General features: G+C 36.5%; 1 protein-coding gene across 1 annotated transcript in view; it reads left to right on the forward strand.

Moving 5' to 3' along the window:
- OLA1 (Obg-like ATPase 1) overlaps nt 1-22,427 on the forward strand; it is a 103,627-nt gene that overhangs the window by 48,817 nt on the left and 32,383 nt on the right. Inside the window, exons 4-6 of the mRNA XM_010566524.1 lie at nt 498-673; nt 13,331-13,411; nt 13,676-13,773. Coding sequence (XP_010564826.1) covers nt 498-673; nt 13,331-13,411; nt 13,676-13,773 — 355 coding nt within the window. The remainder of the gene's footprint in view (nt 1-497; nt 674-13,330; nt 13,412-13,675; nt 13,774-22,427) is intronic.

Below are 22,427 nucleotides of genomic sequence, written 5' to 3' on the forward strand. Positions count from 1 at the left end.
AACTTCTTTTTTTCTTAATGCATAAAATTGGTCAGCCAGTGAGGGCTGCCAGGGTGATTTGTAAGGTTTTCTTTCCATGAGTCTTTTAGTCATTACTGCATGTATTATAATGTTCTGCAACGTTCAATTTAGCTACTATGTTTGTTACTACTAGGTTAGATACTATTAAATACAGTGGTACCTATTTTCAGTAAAGTGCTCTAGCCTGTTCCTATTTAGAAGAAACTCTTAAAGGTGTGTTAAGTGCTCTCGTGAAATGGCAAAGTGCTATGCTTTGTATGTATCTTTATAAAGCTTTGGATTCTGGAGTTGATATGTAAATTAACAGACTAAACCAGTACGATATAAAATATTGCAGGTGACACTTGCATGTGGACAATATGTCAGACCTACTGACTTTTTCATGTCAAACTCTTGTGGCTCTTAATAGTATGTTGTAAATATATATTTCTTGTCTTTTTAGCTTAGTAAGTAATTTAAGTGTTCTTTTGTTTTAGGAGCATTTGAAGATGATGATATCACTCATGTTGAAGGAAGTGTAGATCCCGTTCGTGACATCGAAATAATACATGAGGAGCTTAGGCTTAAAGATGAGGAGCTGATCTTGCAGAGTATAGACAAGCTTGAAAAAGTAGCTGTAAGAGGAGGAGACAAGAAATTAAAACCTGAATATGTAAGTATAAGTATATGACCTATAAAAGTAGGTCATTAAGTACTCTCTGTATTAAATTGAAATTTTTGTATTGTTGGGCTTTGTTACTGATCTTCCATGTGTATAACACGAAACACTACTACTATTTTTATGTGTATGTTAAAGTAATTATTATTATGAATAAAAAAATTATTAGAATGAATTATTTGCTGTGTTGACAGTGTAAGATTTCACTGATAAAGCTAATTGTAATTTTTAAAATTTAACTGTTATTTTCTTGCTGACCCAGCTTTATATGAGAATTGCTAATGCTTCATCAAACTTACATCAGTGTTTAGTTGTAATTCAAAGTCCAGGACTCACTTCTGAATTATTCTTGCTGTTAAGTTCTAGTCTGTTGATACTAGTATTCCTGTAGCCACCGAGTGAATGTATTTTCTTGGTGTGGTTGTGCTTTGTGCCTTTTAGTGCATGTTAAATAAAGACCGCTAGTTGAAGTTAATTTTAGAATGTTGTGGAAAGCTGCTTAAATGAGCTCAATTATCACAGGGTAGTAGTGGTGTTTCTTTGTAAATTAGAAATGTATAGTAATTATCAACTTCAAACTATATTTTTGTAAATGATTATTTTACTGCCACTTGACTTTTGAGTCTGCTACACTTTGCCAGTAGTCTAGTTATTAATTTTTCTTTATTTCATTAATCTTCTGTAAATATTTCAGGTGGTATATAAAGCACATTCTCTAATTATTACAGCAGTGTATCAGTGTGGAAATAGACTATTTATGCCTAACGATTAAGTAGTAAAAAAATACTGTTTTCTCCCATGGCTTTCTAAGTAGAAAGTAGTTAGAAAAACAATGTCATATGAGTGCTGGTGCTTTATTTTATCAGTATTGAAGTGCAATGAAAATTTGTTGGCCCTACCTAGTATTTGGAAGTGAATAGGAACTGAAAGTGAACATCCTTCTCCAAAATACTCATCTTCATGATGCAGTGTTAAAAAGCACTTCTTTGGTAGCTTCTGTTGGTGAAAAACTAGTCTTCATCTGGCTTGAAAAGTATTTTATTCCCTGATTGGTCTAAGCCAGAAAAAATAGCTATTGTTGGATGATTTGAAGACTTGCACATAAGCCCAGAGAGAGAGAAGCAGGTATGCTTCATTTAAGGTCTTATCTGACATGTGTCAACCCAGCCTTGGGTACATGTGGGCAGTGATTTTTCTTTTTTACAAAAGGTTGCACCTGCTTAGAGCAACAGTGCTGCTTATGCCTACAGTTTCAAATAGTATCCACATAGTCTTTCACCTTTTAATTCATCTTAAAGGAAGGGGCAAGCAAAAATCCTGTCCATGGTGAATTCAAACTTCAGCCTAAGGCTAAATTTTATATTGGTTGTGATGCTGTTCTGCCCCAGTCCTTAGCTCTTCTCACTTGCTTTCTTGTGTTGCTGTCTTTGGAAACAGCTTTGCTCGGCTCCTCATGATGGAGACGTTCTTGTCCAGTTTTTGAGTGTATCTCTCTGGGTGCTTTGAGAGTTTCATATCACCCTCTATGTTCTTCCTGTGCTAAGGAAGAAGTCTGAAGTGTGTTTTAAATAAAACTGTTAATAGTCATCATATGACTGTAATGAGTGGTAGGGACAGTTACTGTTGTATGACAGAGCTGCTCTTACTCATTTTTTTAACTACAGGAAGTTGGTATGTGTTTGAAAACAGAAAATGTCAGATTATTCTCAAATCAAGGGAGACAGTAAATAAAAACCCCTCAAATCTGGAAACGCAATTTAAATTAATTAAAGAAAACTTTTAACTTTTAACTCTACATTATTAATCTGTCTTTACCCAGCTTCAGTTCTCATCCTTCTCTCTGCCTCTTCCTTCAGTCTCCAAACTATTACTTCATCTGTAGTTCATCCGTCAAAATCACTTGTCATCTTGTCATCTTGTGTTTCTAGCTTACACTTCCCGTCATTCCTTGGGGTTTTTTTTATCCTTTCTTTTTGAACACATGCACAGAAAACACCAGGTTCTTGAAGTCGAGTTGCTCCGCCAGTTCTGTTCTCAGTAACAGCTGTTACACTTGACCAGTCTCAGCTGAGTTTGTCAACAACAATAGAGGTTTCAAAGATATTAAATTCCTTTGTTTCATGGAAAGGGGTGACTGAACAGAATGGAGAGGCACAAATTAACGCTCCCCTTGAGACAAAGGCTGCACATAGGAACTACAGTCTCTAGGGAATCTCTTCAGGGAAGTGCTGTGGGGCATCACGTCTGTGAGTCCTGCTGATCTTGGACCTTCTTGCTTGTCTTCCTTTGACTTGTATGTTTGAATTGTAAAGTAGACAGTAGACCTTAGTAAAATGGACTTTTTTAATGGTAAAGGCCTGTGACAGCTCTGCCTGGTTACTTTTCTTTTCCTGGTACATCATTCCTTAGGCCTAGTTACACAGCTTCTACAAATAGATTTGTGTAGTTGTAAGATTGTAATAGCAATTCTTGGGCTTTTCCAGCCACTAGATGGGTTTATTTAGATATTCAGCCACTGGGTTGTGAAGCACTCCTGTACGGTTTGCTTTGTCTCTTTTCCTTTAACATTTTGTATTGCAGAGAAGACCTATGGTTGCATTTATGTAGTATACTGCGTGATAAACTGCGTGGTAAATGACTTAATGGGTCTAGGAGAGAAACCAGATGGGATTGGTGAAAAAAAAAAAAACCAGTTAAAGATTATGCTTTCCTAAAGCAGTACCCAAATGTTAGGACTGTATTTTGGCTGCTTGATCATTCTGTACTTTCTGAATCCTTTGCATTTTGCAGTTAGCTTGTTGGGCACAGAAAGAGTTCCCTGTCCAGCACAATTTGTAATGTTTTTTCTATGCAGCTTGCAGCTACTGTTTAAGGCTTCCTCTTTCCAGGGCGGAAGAGTCATTAAGAGACAGTATGGACTGGAAATAATACTTTTTTTTCAAACAGGGTGTCTTTAAAAAAAAGGGGGGGGGGGGCAAGGGAGGGGCTGGGAGAGAACTTGGCAGGATTTGTCTTTTTATGTTATTTCCTGATATAATACATAGCCACTGCTAATACTCTGTTCTTTCCATAGCAGAGGTGCCCAACAAATGGCTTTTGCTCTTGTCTGTGCTCTGAGTGTTCCCAGTCATTTTCCCTTTCAGGAAAACTAGAAGGTTACAAGGGAAAAGACTTGGTATTTGTAGGTTGTTTTGAGTTTGGTTTTTGTTTTGTTTTTAAGGTGCAATGTTAAAATTTTAATATCTCTCTTTTTCATTTTCTTCCTTTTCCCATCCTTTTGGGAGTAATTTAATGTAAAAACACTTGAGAATTTCTGAAGAGTTGTAACTGGTTGAGAGTTGTGAAAGTTCTGTGGTTCATTCAGATAAAGATATTGCAAGCTTTCTTACCTGTATCACTTTTAGACCTTTCACTGGCTTGCTTTCCCCTGCTGAACAAAAAACATCTAGCACTTGAATTCTGTTTTTTGTTTCTTTCCACTTTTTTTGAGAGCACTTTGAGATTTATTGAGGAAGAACACTATATAAGATTAGGGGAAGAAGAAGAAGGTGAGGAAAGGAAAGAAAAGAAATTATATTGATCTTGGTCAAGTATGTTTTTCCTTTGGTAGTTTGCTGAATATAACAAATAACCTTAATATGAAGGCTAAGGGAAAGTTACTCATTTCAGAGAGGCTACAATCTCCATGTGACCTGTGTAAACTACTGTTGGCATCGAAGGGGATTTCACTGTGTGTTTCATGGAACCTAACTGAAAGTAAAAGTCGTTCTTATTTCATAAATATGAATTGACTGCTTTAGAGGATTCTCTTTATCAGTAAGCTTCCACAACTGAACTTGATAGTCTGAAATCTCCAAAAGGTTTAGGAGGAGAAAAAAAGAAAATTGTCAGTCTGTATCAGTTAACAGTTTTTAAATCTGAGATTTGTATTTGTCAGCCTTCTTGCACCTCTGTTGTAACTTGTTAATTATAATTTTTCCTTCGCATAAGCCCATGCTGCATACAGTTGGTAAGTTCACCTTTGTGCGGTGACCTGGCTTTGCAGTTGAATACAGTGTTAACTGTTTATCCCGTCTCTCAGAGAATTGATTTCTCAATCCCCTGTCAGGAGAAATAAAATAGCCAACTGCTGTTAAGGAGCCATCAATGAAATAACTTTCAAGTTCTACTTAAAAATCAGTCACACAATATGGTCCAAGATCACCAACATGTCATGTTGACATAGGCTTGGAATAGCTTCCTTTACATGTATATTTTTGTCTGTTTTGCAAGAGTTCTCACTGCCTTCTTAGAAATGACTGTCTGCTTTTACTAAGGTTACTATTCTTTCCAACTCAGCATACCTTTAAATATTATTTTGGCTATAACCTTTAAAAGAGTTATTATAGAATAAAAATACCCCTGTTATTTGCATGTATTAAACCAGTGCGAATATCATTTCAGAAAGCAATCAGAGTGATTTTGATTTTATCTATTAAATCTGTCTGGTCCTGGTGTCTGCAGAGACATGAGAAAGATATTGGCGCTAACCTTTGTTATTAGCTTATTTATCTGTCATTTTGGGTAGTAGGAGATTTCAAAGTAAAATGCAAATATGTACAAATTTATGGATCAGGATGTACAAATTTTAAAACTTGTTTTAAAAATATATATTTTTTAATTTATGTGATTTTCAGTCCTGGAGACAGAAGTCTTCAACTTGATACAATATAATATAGTTAAGTGAACTTTATTGTGAGATTCACCTCTAGACCTTAGAGATTGACCTTCTGCAGTAGATAGCTATTCCTTCAGCCCTTTGTTAGGGCACCAAATCTTGAACTCCAGCACAGAATAGTTCTTAGTGGTAATGGTATTCTGATTTATATATCTGACCACAAGAATATTATTTATACTTGAGTTCACGCAGATTATTGATATTAGTGATATGAAGTCAAAATCTTTAGGTCAGTGTCAATGTCTGCAGTGTTTGAGCTTCCAATTTTCAGTTGAAAGGCAGCTTTTACAGTAGGTCATGATCAATGTTCACTGCATTTGAACCTCCAGTTTTCACTTGAAAGGGGTGCTTTTACAAGTCCTGTGAGATATCTAAATTCCATTGTTCAAGTCTGTCAATTTAAAAATAAGATTAGTTTTTCAAATCAAACAAATTTTGTAAGAGCAAAAGTAATTGCAATTATGAAAAGAACAGTTAGAGACTCCTTTTTTAATGTAATGGTACCAGAACCATCTAGTACATATTTAACTTCCAGGAACAGCATCAAGCTTTGTTTTGTTGCTGCGCTGGGCGATGAACTAATCATTGATACAATGACAACAGGCATTGAGTATGTGTATCTGTCAGCATATATGTACTATGAGGAGTAAAGCAAAGTCTTCCTAATGATGTTTTAAGTAGATTTAATCCCTTCCTCCCTCCTCCCTTCCATTTAACATCTTGGTCCTGTCCTGATAATACAGTAACTGTTTGAAAGATGTTTTTTCATTCCTTTCAAATTACCAATACGGTGTGGGAGATACTTCACAAACGACAAAGAGCTGGTAGATCAAATTTCTTCTCATTACCAATATATACTAGGTGACAATCTTTCCTTCCTACAATATTCCGATGAATGGGATGGCACCGAGCAGAATTTGCTGACCTCGTGCTGCAAGCTGCTCGCCAGAGTTCTCATGGATGGATGAACTCTTATTTCCTCTAACTGATGATGTCAGTTGGGAATTTTCACCTTTCTTTTGTTCCAAGTTGAAGATAAATACAGTGGTGAATTGTTTGTTTGTTTGTGGTTTTTTGTTTTGTTTTTTTTTCCATTTTCTTTGGTCTCTTTTTGTGAGGAGAGTTTGAGAGGCCAGTTTGTTCCACTGGAGATGGAAGGAAAGGAGCAGCGTACGCGTACACTGTTGACATACTTTCTGCCGATGGCTGTTACAATTAGTAACTTAAATCATAGAGAATCGAGAAAATATTTATATTCTTAATGCATATAATTATGCCTAAAATCTTTAGTGGACCATTTACTGTGCTTAATGTGGTATTTAGAGGAAATTGAAGTTCATTCTGGAGAACATTTTGAATGTAACAGGAAAATATTCATGGCAGATGTTTGTGAATTAATCGGTAGGAAAGCCTGACTTAAAAGTACATAATGTGTAAATACACATTTGGATTTCTTTTGGTATTATCAGTAGACAAAGAGAAGTCAATGCTGAAATACTTTCTGTCAAGGCTGATCTTTCCTGTGTAGATTTGAACAGTGGCTTAAAGTAATTACTTTTGTAAATAATGTCTGTATGGGTATGTCTAGATCCAAGCTATGGTGTAATTTTTAAATAGTATATACATATGCCAAAATAACTCCATATATGAATACTTGTACTCTGAAAAAGACACCTTTTTCATTTGGCTTAATTCACATCCAGAACAAATGCATTCACATGTGGGTTTATTTGGAAATAAGTGTGTATAGACTAATGCGGTAAGAAAAGTTTAGTGGAACTCTACGGAAGATGTTTCATTTTACTTTTCAGTGCATTTTCCCTGTTCTGAATTTCTGAACTGCTAGAAATAATCACTTGTAGATGGACTGCTTTCTGTATTCTTGCCTGCTTTTTTCTTTGAGAAGCTACAAGTGACTGTATCATTTTATGTATAATGCCGTAGAACCCACAAGGATGACCCACACAGGAGAATTTGGGGATTATTGACATGAATTACATTGCCTGGAATGCTTGTAGGATGTTTTGGGTGAAAGTACTTGCCGTGGTTCATAAACATTATTGGCATCTAGCTCCGAGTAAATCTTATATCATGTATAGCTTGTACTGGCTCTGTTAGAAGGTATTGAATAAAAGAAAGGATAATACACTTGTCCTAAATCCATTACTTCTCCCATTGTATTTTTATTAAAGTCAGTGAGCAAGGGAATTGTAAGAGATTAGACATTGTTTTGTACCACAGAGGAGCTCATTGTCACTCCAGTTGATGCAGTACCTGACTTGTTCTCTTTCTTGCACCCAGCTGCTACAGCTTATTTAAGCACTTAACACAATTGAAAAACATGATCGAGCCTGTTTTTTGAAAATGCAAAATTTGTCTTAATTGTCCTTTAAAAATAGGACTGTTTCTAAACATTGTTTTTACAATAAATTCTTACTTTTAAAAGCCTCATGCTTTTAAATTGCCAGAAAACCTCCAGGAAAAGCAGAGAGCCTGAGGCTATGCTAAATAGAACTGAAAAAGATTTCCAAGGGAAGCCATGAACGGGAGGACTGTGGGCACGGTGCACGCTGTACACCTTGTGTTAACAAGGAAATTGGTGTGTGCACAATAAACTGGTTTTAGTGCAGCAGAGTTGAACTAGTTACGAGTACTCTTTATTCCAAGTAGCATAGTTCCCTATCTGTATCTGAAAAACCATCACAGCTATTTTGAAGGCCAGATGGAATACTAATTATTATCTAGTTTGATCTCTTACATATCCCAGTTTAATTCTCACAATTGTGGTTAAAATAGAATGTATCTCTTAGGGGAAAAAATTAACCTTTATTTAAATATTTTCTAGCTAGAGATAAATTACTGTAACTTGCATGAGCTGTGCCAGTGATTAATTATCTTTACTATTTAGAAATAAGATACAGCTTTAGTCTGTATTTGTCAAGCTTCAACTTTCAGTCATTTGATTTCTGTATGATAGTGTGAAAAGCCCTGTACTATGTGAGGTTTTTTGTTAATTATATATGTATATGAAATGCAATAAGAATAAAAGCATAAGATTTAAGCACACTGAGTCTTCATGTATAAGCACTTTTTCAAAACCTCTTATTTTTCTCTAGTTTTTCAGTGTTTCAATAGAGATAAGTGTAGAATTATTCACATGGAACATTAGCCTGTTTATATACTCAAAGATTGTATTTTAGTTACAGAACATACAGTTCATTTGCTTGCGACCCTCAAGTCTTCTCAGTCACTCTTGCAAGGGGGAAGTCCTCTACCTGGTAAATACTGTATCCACCCTCGCTTCTCCTCCACCCAGCAAGTGTATGAATTTGAATTTATTGTATTGAAAAACATTGTTTGTTTTCACTAAATCTGTCTAGCAGTTCTGGTCACTACACACATGATTCATGTTGTTAGTAATGTACTATTCTCAGAGCCTGTGTCATTAACATCGTCTTTTTTAGGCTGTTGATGAAAGATGATAACTAGCGAAATGCAAATAATTTGTTTGGAGTGCCACCAGAAGCACACTCATTGGATTTTCTATTTACAGTTACATTCTGAGACCTACTGGTTAGGTGGTGTTGACTCCCTTTAGTGTGTGCAATGCAGTGGTTTTTGAATTAAATACTTTACGTCACTGAGCCAGATTCCTTAGGGAAGTCTGAATATATTACACAGTACTACCTTCATTATTGATATGCTGTGCTGTTGGACTTCCGTATGAAATGAGAGGAGCTAACTAAGAGCTACAGGTAATGTTTTAGGTACTCCTGATAGCTTGTCTGAGGAGCAGAGCAGTGAAAATGATAGAATTTTGGACAATTGAAATATTTTAATAAAAAGTATTTAACTGCTTTTGAAGTGTTTACAGGGAGCTGGTCAGTTATTACATCTTGGAAGTTTTGAAGGGAATGAATAAGGCGCTGAGAAACATTCCGTACTTCCCAGAAACATCTCCCTTGGGGGTGGGGGGGGGAAGCCTACTGTACTTACAGTTACTGTCTGTAGTCGCGGAGACTTTTGCACTGCCTGCAGGATCACGGAGAATTCACTTACACTTTGAAGTGTGAAGTGATAATCCTCACAACTGCTTACTTCTTTATTAAATTTGCGGAAGTTAATTACATGCCCTGCTAATTTACAACAAAAAACTCACAATTCTCTGATGCCAAGTAGGCAAGTGAGTTTTCCAAGCTTCAGTTTAGTCCCTCATGCTGTAAGAAGAATTTGGCATTGGCACACATTATTACTATCATCCATCCAGAGAGTTTATTAATGTATGCACATTTTTCTATGCAGTAGTGTCTCATGAGCATGTCTTGATAAATCTCCTAAATGCAATTTAAATGTATTTCTTTATAGTTTTTTATACTATTGGGACTTATTGCTAAAGTCCTGCTTAGCATTTGTGGGTTGACTACTTGCTGCCTTTGGAAAATGAGACCAGGACATAAATTAAAATCGCTGTATGGCGTATGGCTAAATATACTAAGTATTCACATGTGCTAAATATATTGCCAAGGATATAGTCAGAAATGAACTGATGTTTAAAACAGTGATGTGTGATATTCATGAAGTTTGCTATATTTCATATGCCTTGACAACTGTAAGTAAATTGGATTTTGGAGGGGTTTTGGGTGGCTTTTTAAATGGTGCTTGCTATAATGTTGGTAGCTGAAAACCAGAACAAGAATACCCCCCTCATCAAACAAGGAGAAGTGGATCATTCTGCCGGTGACAGATTGACCTCCAAGTGTGCAACTGGGGAGGACAGATCTAATGAAACAAAGTGGATCATTGGTCTGTATTCTGTTATTAAGCATCTCGGAGTTAACTAGAGTAGTGATTAAATGTGTTTAAATGACTGTTACAGTGATAGTGAAGATAAAAAGGTCAGTTCATACTCTTTCACCAGGCCTAAACAGAAGCAATTAATAAAACTAAAAATGGTGCTACGTGAGATATAACCTGAAAATGTGCTTTTTCCTTTTTGTGTGTGTGTGTTTACAGTATTGGAGCAGCTGAGTGAAAAAAAAAATATGTGGAAATAGTTGTGTTTCTTCATATTGTCATTAGCATTTAATGATTTCTTGTTAGGGGATCATATTAAATCTCATTTAAATGGGACACCACCCTTGATGCAGGGGAATCTGTCCCTTTTTTCATTTCTGGACTGTCTGCCTTACATTCTGCGTGGTGTGACTGCCCAGATAGTCCATCAAAGAAAATTTTACTTTGAATAATTATTTCCAAATTTTTTCTTTGTGTCTTACTGCCTCACCAGCTTCAGACATAAATGCTGTGTTTGCTTATAAGTTTCCATCCTTTTATCTAAAGAAAGTTTTCCAATACTTTGCCACCTTCTCTGTAAAACCAAAATAAAATTGCAAGTATACAGCTGTCGGTTCTCCCCAGCATATGCAGTTGTTGGTCAGCCTTCCCTGTGGAAGTTAGGTGTGTAATTACTCCCTTAGAACAATAGTTGCAAACAGCATCAAGTCAGGTACCTAAATGAGAACTCTGAAAAATTAGGTCTGTGCCAAAATGGGTTTTGATGCGTCACCGTAGGTAGCAGGTGAATGTGGAAGAGAAGTTCTGATTGTCAACTATGTGCTTAGGTAGTGCTCTTTAGGAAGGGCAAACTTTATTTGCTGCGTTGATGCTTGAAATTTTCTGGAGGTTCCGCGTCATGTAGCTACCCTTACAATGTGCTTAAAAACCATCTCGTTACTGCTTAAGCCTAAAAGATTGGCTTTGATAACTTGTGCTATAATTTTTTTCTGTCAATTTTTTATCGACTCCAATTATATGCAATAATGTGTTGTTATTGGGGGGGAATTGTAGTGCCAAAAGCCACGTGGTACGTGCCTACAGAATTAGTATAAAACCCGAAATAGTGTGTAATCAGAATTCCTTCACTGCTGAACAGGAATCTTGGAGATTGTGTTGATTTTTATATATCTATTTGAACAAAAGCTGAGGATAAAGATCTTAAATGAAAAGTACCTATTGGTAGAATTGCTTCCCTTATCTTGTTTATACTAATTAAAAAAATAAAAAGCACATAGGGTTAAAGATAAGATGGTACCACTGTTTTCTTCTTTATGTGTAATCTTGTTGCATGTCTCTACATAAGCTGTTCTGGCCACTCATCATAGTAACCAGCTGGGCCATTTCACCTGCTGGAGCCATTAAAGAGGACTCTCTCCCCCTAGATTAATCCCCTCCGACATTAGTTTTTTTGCTCTGACAACTGGAGCAGGCATTCAGAATTTGCAGGTGGCCAGTGTGACGCACATAATTGCCTACAATTTTAGGCAATGAATAAAAATGGTCTACATTACTTGTCAAAGGTTGTATATGCAGTGCCAAGTGAGATCTATGGGAAGCCTTTTAGGGTTTAAAGAACAGTTAATAGCAAAGCTGCACAGTGCTTTTTTAATCATAATGCATTTGTAATATAGCACTTTGATCTTCTCCTTGTAGGAAATGGTGTTATATTAGCCACTTTTAAACATTTATGAGTGAAATTCAGTTATAGGAGAGTAAAAGTGATTATTCTTAGGCAGAACATGTTAGATTTCATTAAAAGTTTTAGCTTGCCCCTTCCTTGTTAAAATCTGTGGGGAGTCCTGTTCCTGGAGGGTTTCAAATCAGGATCTGAAGATTTAGAAGAGCTTTTTCTTTTTTTCTTTCTTTCTTTTTTTTTTTTCTCTTCTCCCCCCCCAACTAAAGCAACTGCAAGGCTAGGAAAGACTGTAGTAAATACTGATGTTATTTGCAGTTGTTTACAAATGTACTTCAGCCGCATAGCATTAAGTGCAAAAAATGTTGTGTGCTCAACTGTTAAAGGAATGTTTCCTTGTATTTTCAAGATCTTAATTCTCAGTTGCGTCAATTATAACCTAAAAATGCATTATTTAAAGCATGATCATAAATTATCTACAACAAAAAATAGGCGACTCTAAAATGTACTACTCCTAGAAGAGCCGAGTTTGACCTTTCAGACCCAAGAGCCTTTTATTAACACCTGCCTGTAAGGAGAACCGTGCCACACGCAGCTTTCGGATTCATGACCACAAAACTGATGAGGAAAGGCTTGAAGGGTTCAGTTTGTGTCACTTGCTGTTTGCCGTTTCCATTTCACAGATGATTAATCTTTCTGTGAAGAAAGGCCAGAGAAACAAAGCACATTGGGCTCTTCCTGCAGTTACTCCTTCTGAATGCACACTAGCTTGCTAACTAAAAGGCCTTTAGATTTCCTGCCGAGAGAGATGTTCTGAAAGTGAATGCAGCTGGTTGGAGGTCACCAGTGCAAGGCTCTTGCCATTGTGTAATGGAGGCTTTGGCAGGTTTCATTTTGGGGGGGAGGGAGAAGGTGTTGGCGAAAAATTAATGCGGAATAAAAAGGGCTTTGGCCATTTGAATTAATTTCTTGAAGGGTGGATCATCAATAATAGGCTCAATTTCTTTTGCTCACAATTTAAAAAAAAAAGATATTTGCCGTGTTTTTTCCCTCCCATTCCCTTTTCTTAATGGCATGTTTATATTGTACGTGGTCTCTCCTGCTGGATGCTGAAATGTCGCGTCTTACTGAGTTTGAAAAGCAATCTAAAATGTACTGATTTTTACATATGTTTTATGAGCTCTGCTAATTTTCGTGGCGGCGAGAGGTGATACTTGAGTATTGTATATTTTAACTTCCTCATTATGCGACTTGTATCGCTTTAATAATTGATACTGCTCTTTAGTGACTTTTAAAGCAGCAATTTCTATTTTTCTGGGAGAGTAAAAATTTGTTTTTAAACGGTGTTATCTAATTTTTAATTTGTGTATGTCTTGAAACTTAATGTAGACACGCCTTGTTTGTGGAAGAGAATGGTCGATATCCAGCTGAGTTTTTGACTTTGTTTTTTCTTGCTCTTGCGTAGGACGTAATGTGCAAAATCAAGACATGGGTAATAGATGAAAAGAAAGCTGTCCGCTTCTATCATGATTGGAATGACAAAGAGGTAGGCTGTAAATACTATCCCATGAATTGACTTCTGATTTTGCTACCTGTTACTGTCTTTTTTTAAAGGTTTTTCTTTTAGATTTCATATTTATAGTGTATTGAACATTAAATTTATCAGCCAATTCTGTGTTTATCAGTGGTCTATATATTACACTTTAATCATGTTGCCGTCTCAGACATGCCATGAGGAAGATGGTCATAAAATTAACTCAAGTTGGTATAACTTCTTTTTAAAATTCTTCTCCTATATTTTCACTTCTAGATTGATGTTTTGAACAAACATTTGTTTTTTACTTCAAAACCGATGATCTACTTGGTTAACCTCTCTGAAAAAGACTACATTAGAAAGAAAAACAAGTGGTGAGTGTGTGCAGGTTAAATATCTAAGTTTATGCTTCTATTCCACATTTCAATGGTAAATAATTCCTTGCACATTAAGATCACTAAGGATATTAATTAAAATAGGAATAAAAACTAATGTTGCACTTCCGTTACTTGTTACACTCCCATTGACCTGCTGCTTGAGTACAATGCATATGGCGAAACCCTGAATGAAAGCGCAGAATAGAAAAGAATATGCTTTCCTTCCCTATATTTTTACATGAATCCATTAACTGTGAAGAAAAGATATTTGATTTAGAAGTACTGATTTAAATAAACATATGGTTTTATCATGTTATATAATGCTGATTGTCTGAACAACATCTTTTTCATTCCAAAGGAATGAATTGAATGTCGGAGGACTAAAGCTGTGCGAGTTGCACAGAAATCTTTCAAACTGTGGCAAAATTGCCCATTTTAACAGTACTCTTCTGTTTGCAGTTGGGTGCCTGGCTTCCTTGCCACTGCTTGCACTTTGCTTATGGTTTACAGGCCTGTTTTGATGAGCTTTAATGCCATGAACAGCACAGGTTTTACTCAAGTATTCCTGACATCAATATTATGACTTAAGTACATGATGGTTATGAAATCAATCTATCAGACATTCAGTGAACTGCATGAGGATCCAGTCCTAACATGGTAGGCATATGGTGGGAATCTGCTGTTGAGAAGTACAGCATTTAGCATGTCACTAGAACCTCTAGGTGGGATGAATACTTTGTTTGTGGAGGAGGGAACAGACTAAGTAGTATACAATGAAGAAAAAATCTATAGCTGTATATTTAGCTTAAAAAACCCAACTAAACAACAAACCTTTTCTTAGTATTCAGGTCCTTAAATGCTGTACTTGTGAGATACTTTGAAGATGTATAAACGTATGTTTGTGAACAGATATATGCGTGTAGCTCATCCAAACAAATCAAAAGTATCTAAAGCGGAATATCTGAATTCTCCTAAAGTACACCCTCTGTTCCTCCCTGTACTTCATTAAGTACTTAGATGCACATGGTTTCAATTTTCCATTAAAAATTCTCATTTCCATATGATATCAAAGAGTGAGAAGGCTTTAAACTGAAAAATAAACATTCATAGACTGGAAGCCAAAACAATAATTAATGTCAGATGGTTAACTCCAATAAATCATTAGAATAAATTCTGTGAAATTACTGCAACTAAAACTGTCCTTTTGATACTCCAAGACATTTTGTGTTAGTATTGAAGAACAAAATTTAACCTATTTGATAGGAAACCCTCTCATCGCAAAACACAGACTTTGGGATAAGCTTGGTAACCAGTGTAATAATGTAAGCTTTTCATATTTTGCCAAATTTTACAATTTTAAATTAATTTGTTCCTCCTTTGAATGTTTTTTGGGTATGACGATTTAAACATTAAAAGTGGTTCTAGCCAAGGAAGTCTTTAAAATCAGAATAGTAGTATTTGCTCTGTTATTGTACTTTGAAAAAAATATCATCTGACGAGTGGTGAGATTTCCTAAAGCTTGCTATAACAGTACAGACGTGGAAGTTTATGTGAAAATGGATGAGTTGGTTTCCCTGTCCAAAAAAGGATCCTCGCACCTGTATTTGGATGATTACAGGTAGAGCTCCCTGGCTCTAATTGTACAGTAAATACCGTTTCCCAGACCCTAATGGTAGACAGACTACTTAGGAGACGCCAGTCTGTGATTTAGCTGTCGCCAGTCACCCCATGTTTTTTGTGAGACTAGTTGTGATGATGACATAGTTAAACCCAATTGAAAGCAAATCTTTGTATAAATTGCAATTTTTAATTTGTAAAAAGTCAGATGTTTGAGTAGAGGAGTCATATAATGAAATGGTTTAACTGTTTCTATTACAATTAATGATTTAGTTTTTAAAAAGTATATCCAGATCTCATGGATGTGAGTGTAATTGTAGCTGAAAGATCAAAGCCTGGGTAGCTGAGTGATGTTCCAGAAGAGAATTTACCACATAGCCATTTTCAGTACAGTTTCTGCCTCCTGCTGTTCCTATTTTCCCTCAAGCTAGCCATTGACTACCCCCTGTGCATCCCTGCTCGTAAAAAATGATTGAGGAAGTATTTGTCATGTATTTATGAGTGGGAAACATTGTGTGATAGGGAAAGGCATCTACTAGAACCAGAAAGATTGCCATTTTCTTTCATTCGGCCACTCTGCCACAGCTTTAAATCCTCTGTTTATGCAACATAGCTTTTATATTTAAGAGTAGAAAAAATGTTTTCTATGAAGGATGCTAATGGTAGGCTTCTGTCATTTGTGTGATGCAAGCAGATGTAAATGATTAGAATATATTTTACTGTTAGATGCCACTTAGTTTGTGATTTTTGTTATTATTTTGAGGGGTAGAGGTTCATATTTGAAATGCAAGCCACATTTAGACTAGTTGTTCAACTTGAAAAAGTTTATTTCTGAGCTTAATTCATAATATTACTGTAACAAAAGTAAGGTTAATGCAGGAAACGCTCGGCAGTAAAATGCTTTCGTAATACTTTTACAACTATAAAAGTGTTTAAAACAGCAAAGGCGAGGAGAGGCTTTTTGATTGTGGATAGAGAGGAAAACTAAAATTGTCTTTGTTTTACTGGGTCACTCTTTCAGAATTAATGAACATTTTAATTGTTAGTTAAAACACACTTACATTTAAGTGCTAACATGTTATTTTTCAATCCAAGAAAAGAAGAAAACACTGTGAAAGATAGGACTATTGTGTGTTTGAGTAGGTGTATTGACCTTTTGAAAGATGTAAAAACTGGAATGGCTCCAAGCAGTTACTTGCTGGTTTTAACAATGTTGAATTAGTCATTCAGTTGATTTATGATTAAGACCTAGCCCCTGAAGAGAAGCTGACATGGCAGCTGTGTTAGTCGCACTTGTGTTATGATCAGATGACAGTAATCATGATGTTGTATGGGGGAATCCACTGAAACCATTCTTACTACATATTGCTCTGCTCTAAACGAATACTTAAGCTGTTCATTTACTAATTCCTAATGGTTTTTATATGGATCTAGTACCTTAACATGGTATGCGTGTATTCGAGTTTTACCATGAAAGTATTCTAAATAAGCCTATTAATTTTCAGTTAAGGCTGCTTTCTGAGTCACAGGATGTCACATAAATCCAGGACATGAGATTTATCAGCCCTTCATCTAATTAAAGGTTTACATTTTAGTCTTGCTGAAGAGGGTGCTTTTAGCGGGTCATAATATGGATTCCAATTATGAAATATATCGAGCTAATTGATAAGCATATGTAGTGGACCATGCGTAGCATACTGTTCTGTTCAGTATTTTGGACTTACACTTTACAGTGAGCACCAGGAGTACTGTATGTGTCAAAGCTGCATAGACTGATCATTTGACTCAGCTTCTCAGGTCTAAACAAGTGAATTTTTTCATCCTATGCAAGAGCTGGCTATGCTGCTAAAGATTTTTCTAGTATCTATAGCATCGTAACTAAGTCATCTGAAACTTGATACAGGTTTTTGAACATTGCTTTCTCTAATATAATTCAGACTTTTGAGTATCCAAATGTGTTAATGTTATTTTCAAGAGGTTGTTTCTCAAAATGTTATGGTAGATGTTCTGTTAACAAAAATAAGTTGGGTGTTGATGGGATAGGGTACCTCTCTTGAAGTACCTTATTCCTGTGTATTTAGAAGGGTGGCATATATGTAATAATAAATAACCTTTTCCCTGTTAATTTTTATAGCATTTTTAATGTTCTTAAGCTAGGAGAGGCGTAATTAGGTCAGATGAAAGGTCTGTCTTTTCTGGTATCATGTTTCTGACAGGCCACTAACAGATGTCCAGGGAAGATTATAGGAACAGATTAAGCAAACAGAGTGTATGCATCCAGCTTCTTGCAATCTGTTATTGTAGAACCGACTAAGCCAGATATGATATACTTGTGGTTAATAATTTTTCACTGATTTTCATTCTACGAATTTAGCCATTGACCTTTTGAACTTAAGTATACTTTTGGCATCCTAATATCCTGGAGCAGGGACTTCCACAGTTTAACTATGTGCTATATGGAGAAGTACTTCCTTATGCTTGTTTTGGATCTGCCACATCATAATTTCATTTGATGCTCCTTAGATCTTGTAGTATGAGAGTGAATAATCCTTTTCTATTCATCTTTTCCATATTGCTTCAGATGTTCCAAATATTAAAAAAAAAAAAGCCGGGGAAGGGAGCGGAATTTGACATGAAGAAAGAAATATCAAGGGTAAAGTACAAGGAAGACTCAATAGTCTTGAGTATGAATTAATGTGCTTCACTCAGCCTTTCACTTTTAAACTAGTTAGGAAAGTTGTTATCTGGTGGTAAATGGAGACTTCTTGTTCTTGGTTATATTTCCGTGGGTACGTGCCCAGTAGTAGAATAGATCTAATAGTTGTGTGTTCACTGTCTTAGCAAAAGGGCAAGGCAATGTTATGTGCTGGCAGAGCAAGAGGATGGTGACAAGAGAAGTGCTATCCAGAAGGTTTTCATGGCTTTAGTATGCCTGTTAAAAACAAGAAAAGAAAACTTAAAAGAAACTCAACAGCAAAAACCCCCTATGCTCCCAAACCTCCCCTTCCACCCTTAAATAATGGCTGATTTTGGAGAAGTCTTGGAGATACTGTTTTTGTACACTCTTCTTAAATTGGTTAGCAATAAATATTTGACCTCTATGTAAAAAAAAATTAGAATGGAAGTTCTTCCTTAGCATTTTACCTGCATTTTGATTTGAGACCTTTCAAAAAGACATTTTAAAAACCAAAAGAAATAAAGAATAATGGAAATGGTAATATTAACGTGACATGCCTTGAAGCAAAACATGATTTAACAGGCAGTATAAGGATATGGATATTTAAGAATCTTAGTAAATAAATTCACAGGAAGTAAAGTTAAGGGAAAGAACAGCTGCAGGCCATCTCCATCTCTTTTACAACTAGAAATACGGTGACTCAATAAAAGTGTGAAATATCTCCATCTTAGTCCCATGGAAACACAATCTCCTTTCACCGTCCAAGTTTCAGCCCTTTTCACCTTTCACCCTTTTTCCCTTTTAAGCCTGAAATAGGTTAACTTTGCAAATTTTGCTAAAACCAAAAAAATTCCCATTGGGACCCAATACCTAAAAGTCATTCCTCTTCTAAAAGGAGGGATGCTGCTGTTAATGAACCTTTGCAGTGCAAAGACAAACAAAATTACATCACTTAGAGCAAACAGTTACTTGCAAATACCAGCATATTAGTCATGTAGCAAGATACCCAAGTGAGGGCAGGATGCAGGTTTCACTGCCTTCAGCTTCTGAATTACATTTATTTTTCTGAATTACAGTAAGTGTATATTTAAATATACTGTAGGTCATATAGTCATGGATATTTACGCAGGTAAATTTTATTCTTATAAATATATTTGAAAATGCATTTGATGTAGAATTCTTTAAATCATAATTATAAGTTGTAATGCCACCGTGGTATTGAGATGTTTTCTTGACATAGCCACTTAATGATTTTAAGGCTATCTTCTGTGCTGACAGACTTGGAAAATCAATGATTTTTTTAAAATATGTTGCACTTCTTGTCCCTGCCTCCCAACTGAAATGTTTTTAAAACATTTATTTATATTATCTGTGTATAAATGGAGTTTTGCACACACAAGTTGCGAAGTCAGATACTCGAAGTTAACAAGATCCAGAATTTAGGTGTCCTGTTGCACCTTTAGTGCCTGATTGAGAGAGAGTACCTTACAGCTCAGGTTGCTCTAACTAGACGATGGCATATGTTTTCCACAGAGCGCTTACCTACTATAGTAGGGGATAGTGCATGCTGTTTGCTTAAAAAACAGTTATTCTTTATTATGTCTTACACAAATTAATTAATGAATACAAATTAATTTGTCATCCATCAACCTAATGGCAATCTCTTTTCTTTCCAGCACCATTGCCTGACATTGCCTGTTGACTTCTTGTAGTCTTTTGTCTTACCAATTCCAGTGACTTTTCATTGAGTTGTTCTGTCTATCCCAAACTTTTTTCCCCAACCCTTTCCTAGCTGACTTATTTGTTCTCTGTGGGTCTTTGCCAGATTGTCTCTCCCTTTTCTCTGATTTCATCCCATTCTTGCTGGCTTAGTTCCAGTCCAGTCCTCTGGTCTGGATGATTTCTTTCACCAGACTTCCTGCTTTGCTTTGCTTTCCTTTCCTTTGCTTCCCCCTCTAGAGTCCCCCATCCGTTTGAATGTGAATGCATATTGTTTGGGTAACAGCAGGTGTTGGGGACATGTCTCTACGCATGGGGAAGACGGGTCCCTGCTCTCAGCTCTGGTGTGTAACCTCGCCCCAGACACGAAAACACCTTCCAGGAAAAGTCTAGCTTCACTCCAGTGCTCTGCTTGCATGCAGGTGCTGTGGATTACAGAAAGAGATTAAATTGCTGCAACTCTGCAGTGTTAAATTTGAGCAGTTTTGCTACTGAGGACATGAATTTCTGATTTGGATGGACTTTCGCGCAAGTGCAATGGTTTATCTCTGATACTGAGTTGCTCTGTGCCAAACGTAAAGTCTTGGCTCCTAAGCATTAGGACAGTAAAATTTTTCAAATAAAATGTTTCTGGGATGTTTTAAAAATGGGCAATGCTGTATGGTGAAGCTGTTTTCAAAAATTTCAGTCCACCTGGTTACAACATGGCACTTATAAATAGCTACAGTGTAGGTTGCAAAGTCAGGAAATAAGGCCTCAGTAATTTACTTAGGATACACGGAATTTTGAAACTGGTAAAAGGTGCGGGGGAGGGGGGGTGCGGAGGGGCACCTCCTGGTTTTTGGGAAGGCCTGTCCTGGGCAGATAAAGGTAGCTTCAAGCTATTCTTGCAACTCCTCAGAGGCTGCAGACTGTAGAGAGCAGGATGACCAGAGTAATGAAGAACAGTTTCTGCAATGCTGTGAGTGATAGGTGACAGCCCGGCCTACCACAGCACCAAACACCAGCCCAACACAGCCGTACCCCGGCGAGCCTCCTGTGTTCTCTGAGAGCATCCGTGTGCATCACGCTGGTTATACTATCAGAGTAACGCAAAAGAACTACCTATTAACACTTCATATCAGTAAGGCTGTGCTGAGTGAAAGCAGCTATGAGTAACTTTTCAACTTCATTGCTGTGTGTATGATCCCTGTCTTACCAGCTGCATGTCATACCAAAGCTCCTTTTGAACAATTCGGCTTTGCTTCCCATCTTCTGTTCCTTTTCTTCTTCTCTCTCCAGATGCTTTTCATGGTGTGCTTATTCTTTTTCCGCTGTCATCACCATAATTTCTGAGCTGTTTATACACAATTCAGTGGGTGCAGTTGTGACATTGAACAACCGCAGCAGCTTTGAGTTTGGATGCTCCACCAGTTTTTATAGTCAGCTTGTGTAGTCTTATGAATTGCTACCTTCTAATGATACCTTTTTTAATCTGCCGTGGCAGTCCGGAGAATCAAGTAATTTGTATAATATTTTGTTTAAACACTTGGATTTTCGTAGGCAAAACCTCAAGCAAGAGATGCTAGCTTTCACCAAGCAAAAACTTAACCACTTATAAAGTTGCCTCAACCTGTGCAGGGTAAGAAGGGGCATCTTTATTTGTATATACTGTGTGAATACTTCAGAAACTTTGTTTCTTCCTGATCTTGGTTGGAATTGGGACTTTTCAATAAATATTTTTGTCAACTTTATAAACACATACTACTTAAGGTATATAGTACTAGGGGAGAGAATAATGTGGCACTAGATTAATTACACGACTTTGCTGCATTCGATGTGTAGATAACATGAGCGGTGAAGAGAGGGACTTCCACAGAAAAATGGTTATGTGGTGACGTTGTCAGAGACAATGTTGTAAACTTGGTTGCAAAACCATTGCAGTGGACATGTTCCTAAGTCTGGATGCATCATAAGGTACGACATCCTTTTCAAACTTCAGTCTGTTTAAAAAACTGAAGAATGCTTAAACTGCTCAGAAACAAACCTGAGATGCAGAGAGGTGTCTGAGTATAGATTTCGTTACTGCATAGTGGATATGGAGAAAGCAGAGACTAATAAATAACTGCTCTTCTTTCTTCCCAGCACAGTGTGTAAAGCGCTTACTTCGATTTTCTGCTACTTACTTTCCACTGTTTGGAAAGCTTGTGCTTTATGCCCCAGTTTTCCTTAGTATTTCCCTAAAAGTGTTGGTGCTGGTGAAATCATAGACAAAATGTTTTTGGGAAATGTTCTCTACTTTACAATCAATTTATCCAATAAAAATATTGATATTGTCTAGTAATTGCATATATTTTTCTGGAATTGTATCAGCGATTTATTTCCTGAATGATGTCTGCAAAGAAACTATGTGTTCTGTCAGTCCTCTTTTTCAAAGGCTTTCCAAATGTGCTTGGAGTGATTTAAGTGTATGTTGTATGTAGCTGTGGTCCTTCAGCGAACGCTGCTGTCACAGACTTTGCTGGCTAAGCAATGTCTGCTTGCTTGCGTGAATGCAGACTTCTAGTTCTTTGAATCAATTCTTCTTTAGAGTGCTTGCCTCTTATTTATTGTAGGTTAGAGCATAGCTTTTGACAATGTATGGTTTCATATCGTTTTA

The sequence above is a fragment of the Haliaeetus leucocephalus genome, unplaced genomic scaffold (assembly GCF_000737465.1).
Source record: "Haliaeetus leucocephalus isolate CR32 unplaced genomic scaffold, Haliaeetus_leucocephalus-4.0 Scaffold1, whole genome shotgun sequence".
NCBI lineage: Eukaryota > Metazoa > Chordata > Aves > Accipitriformes > Accipitridae > Haliaeetus > Haliaeetus leucocephalus.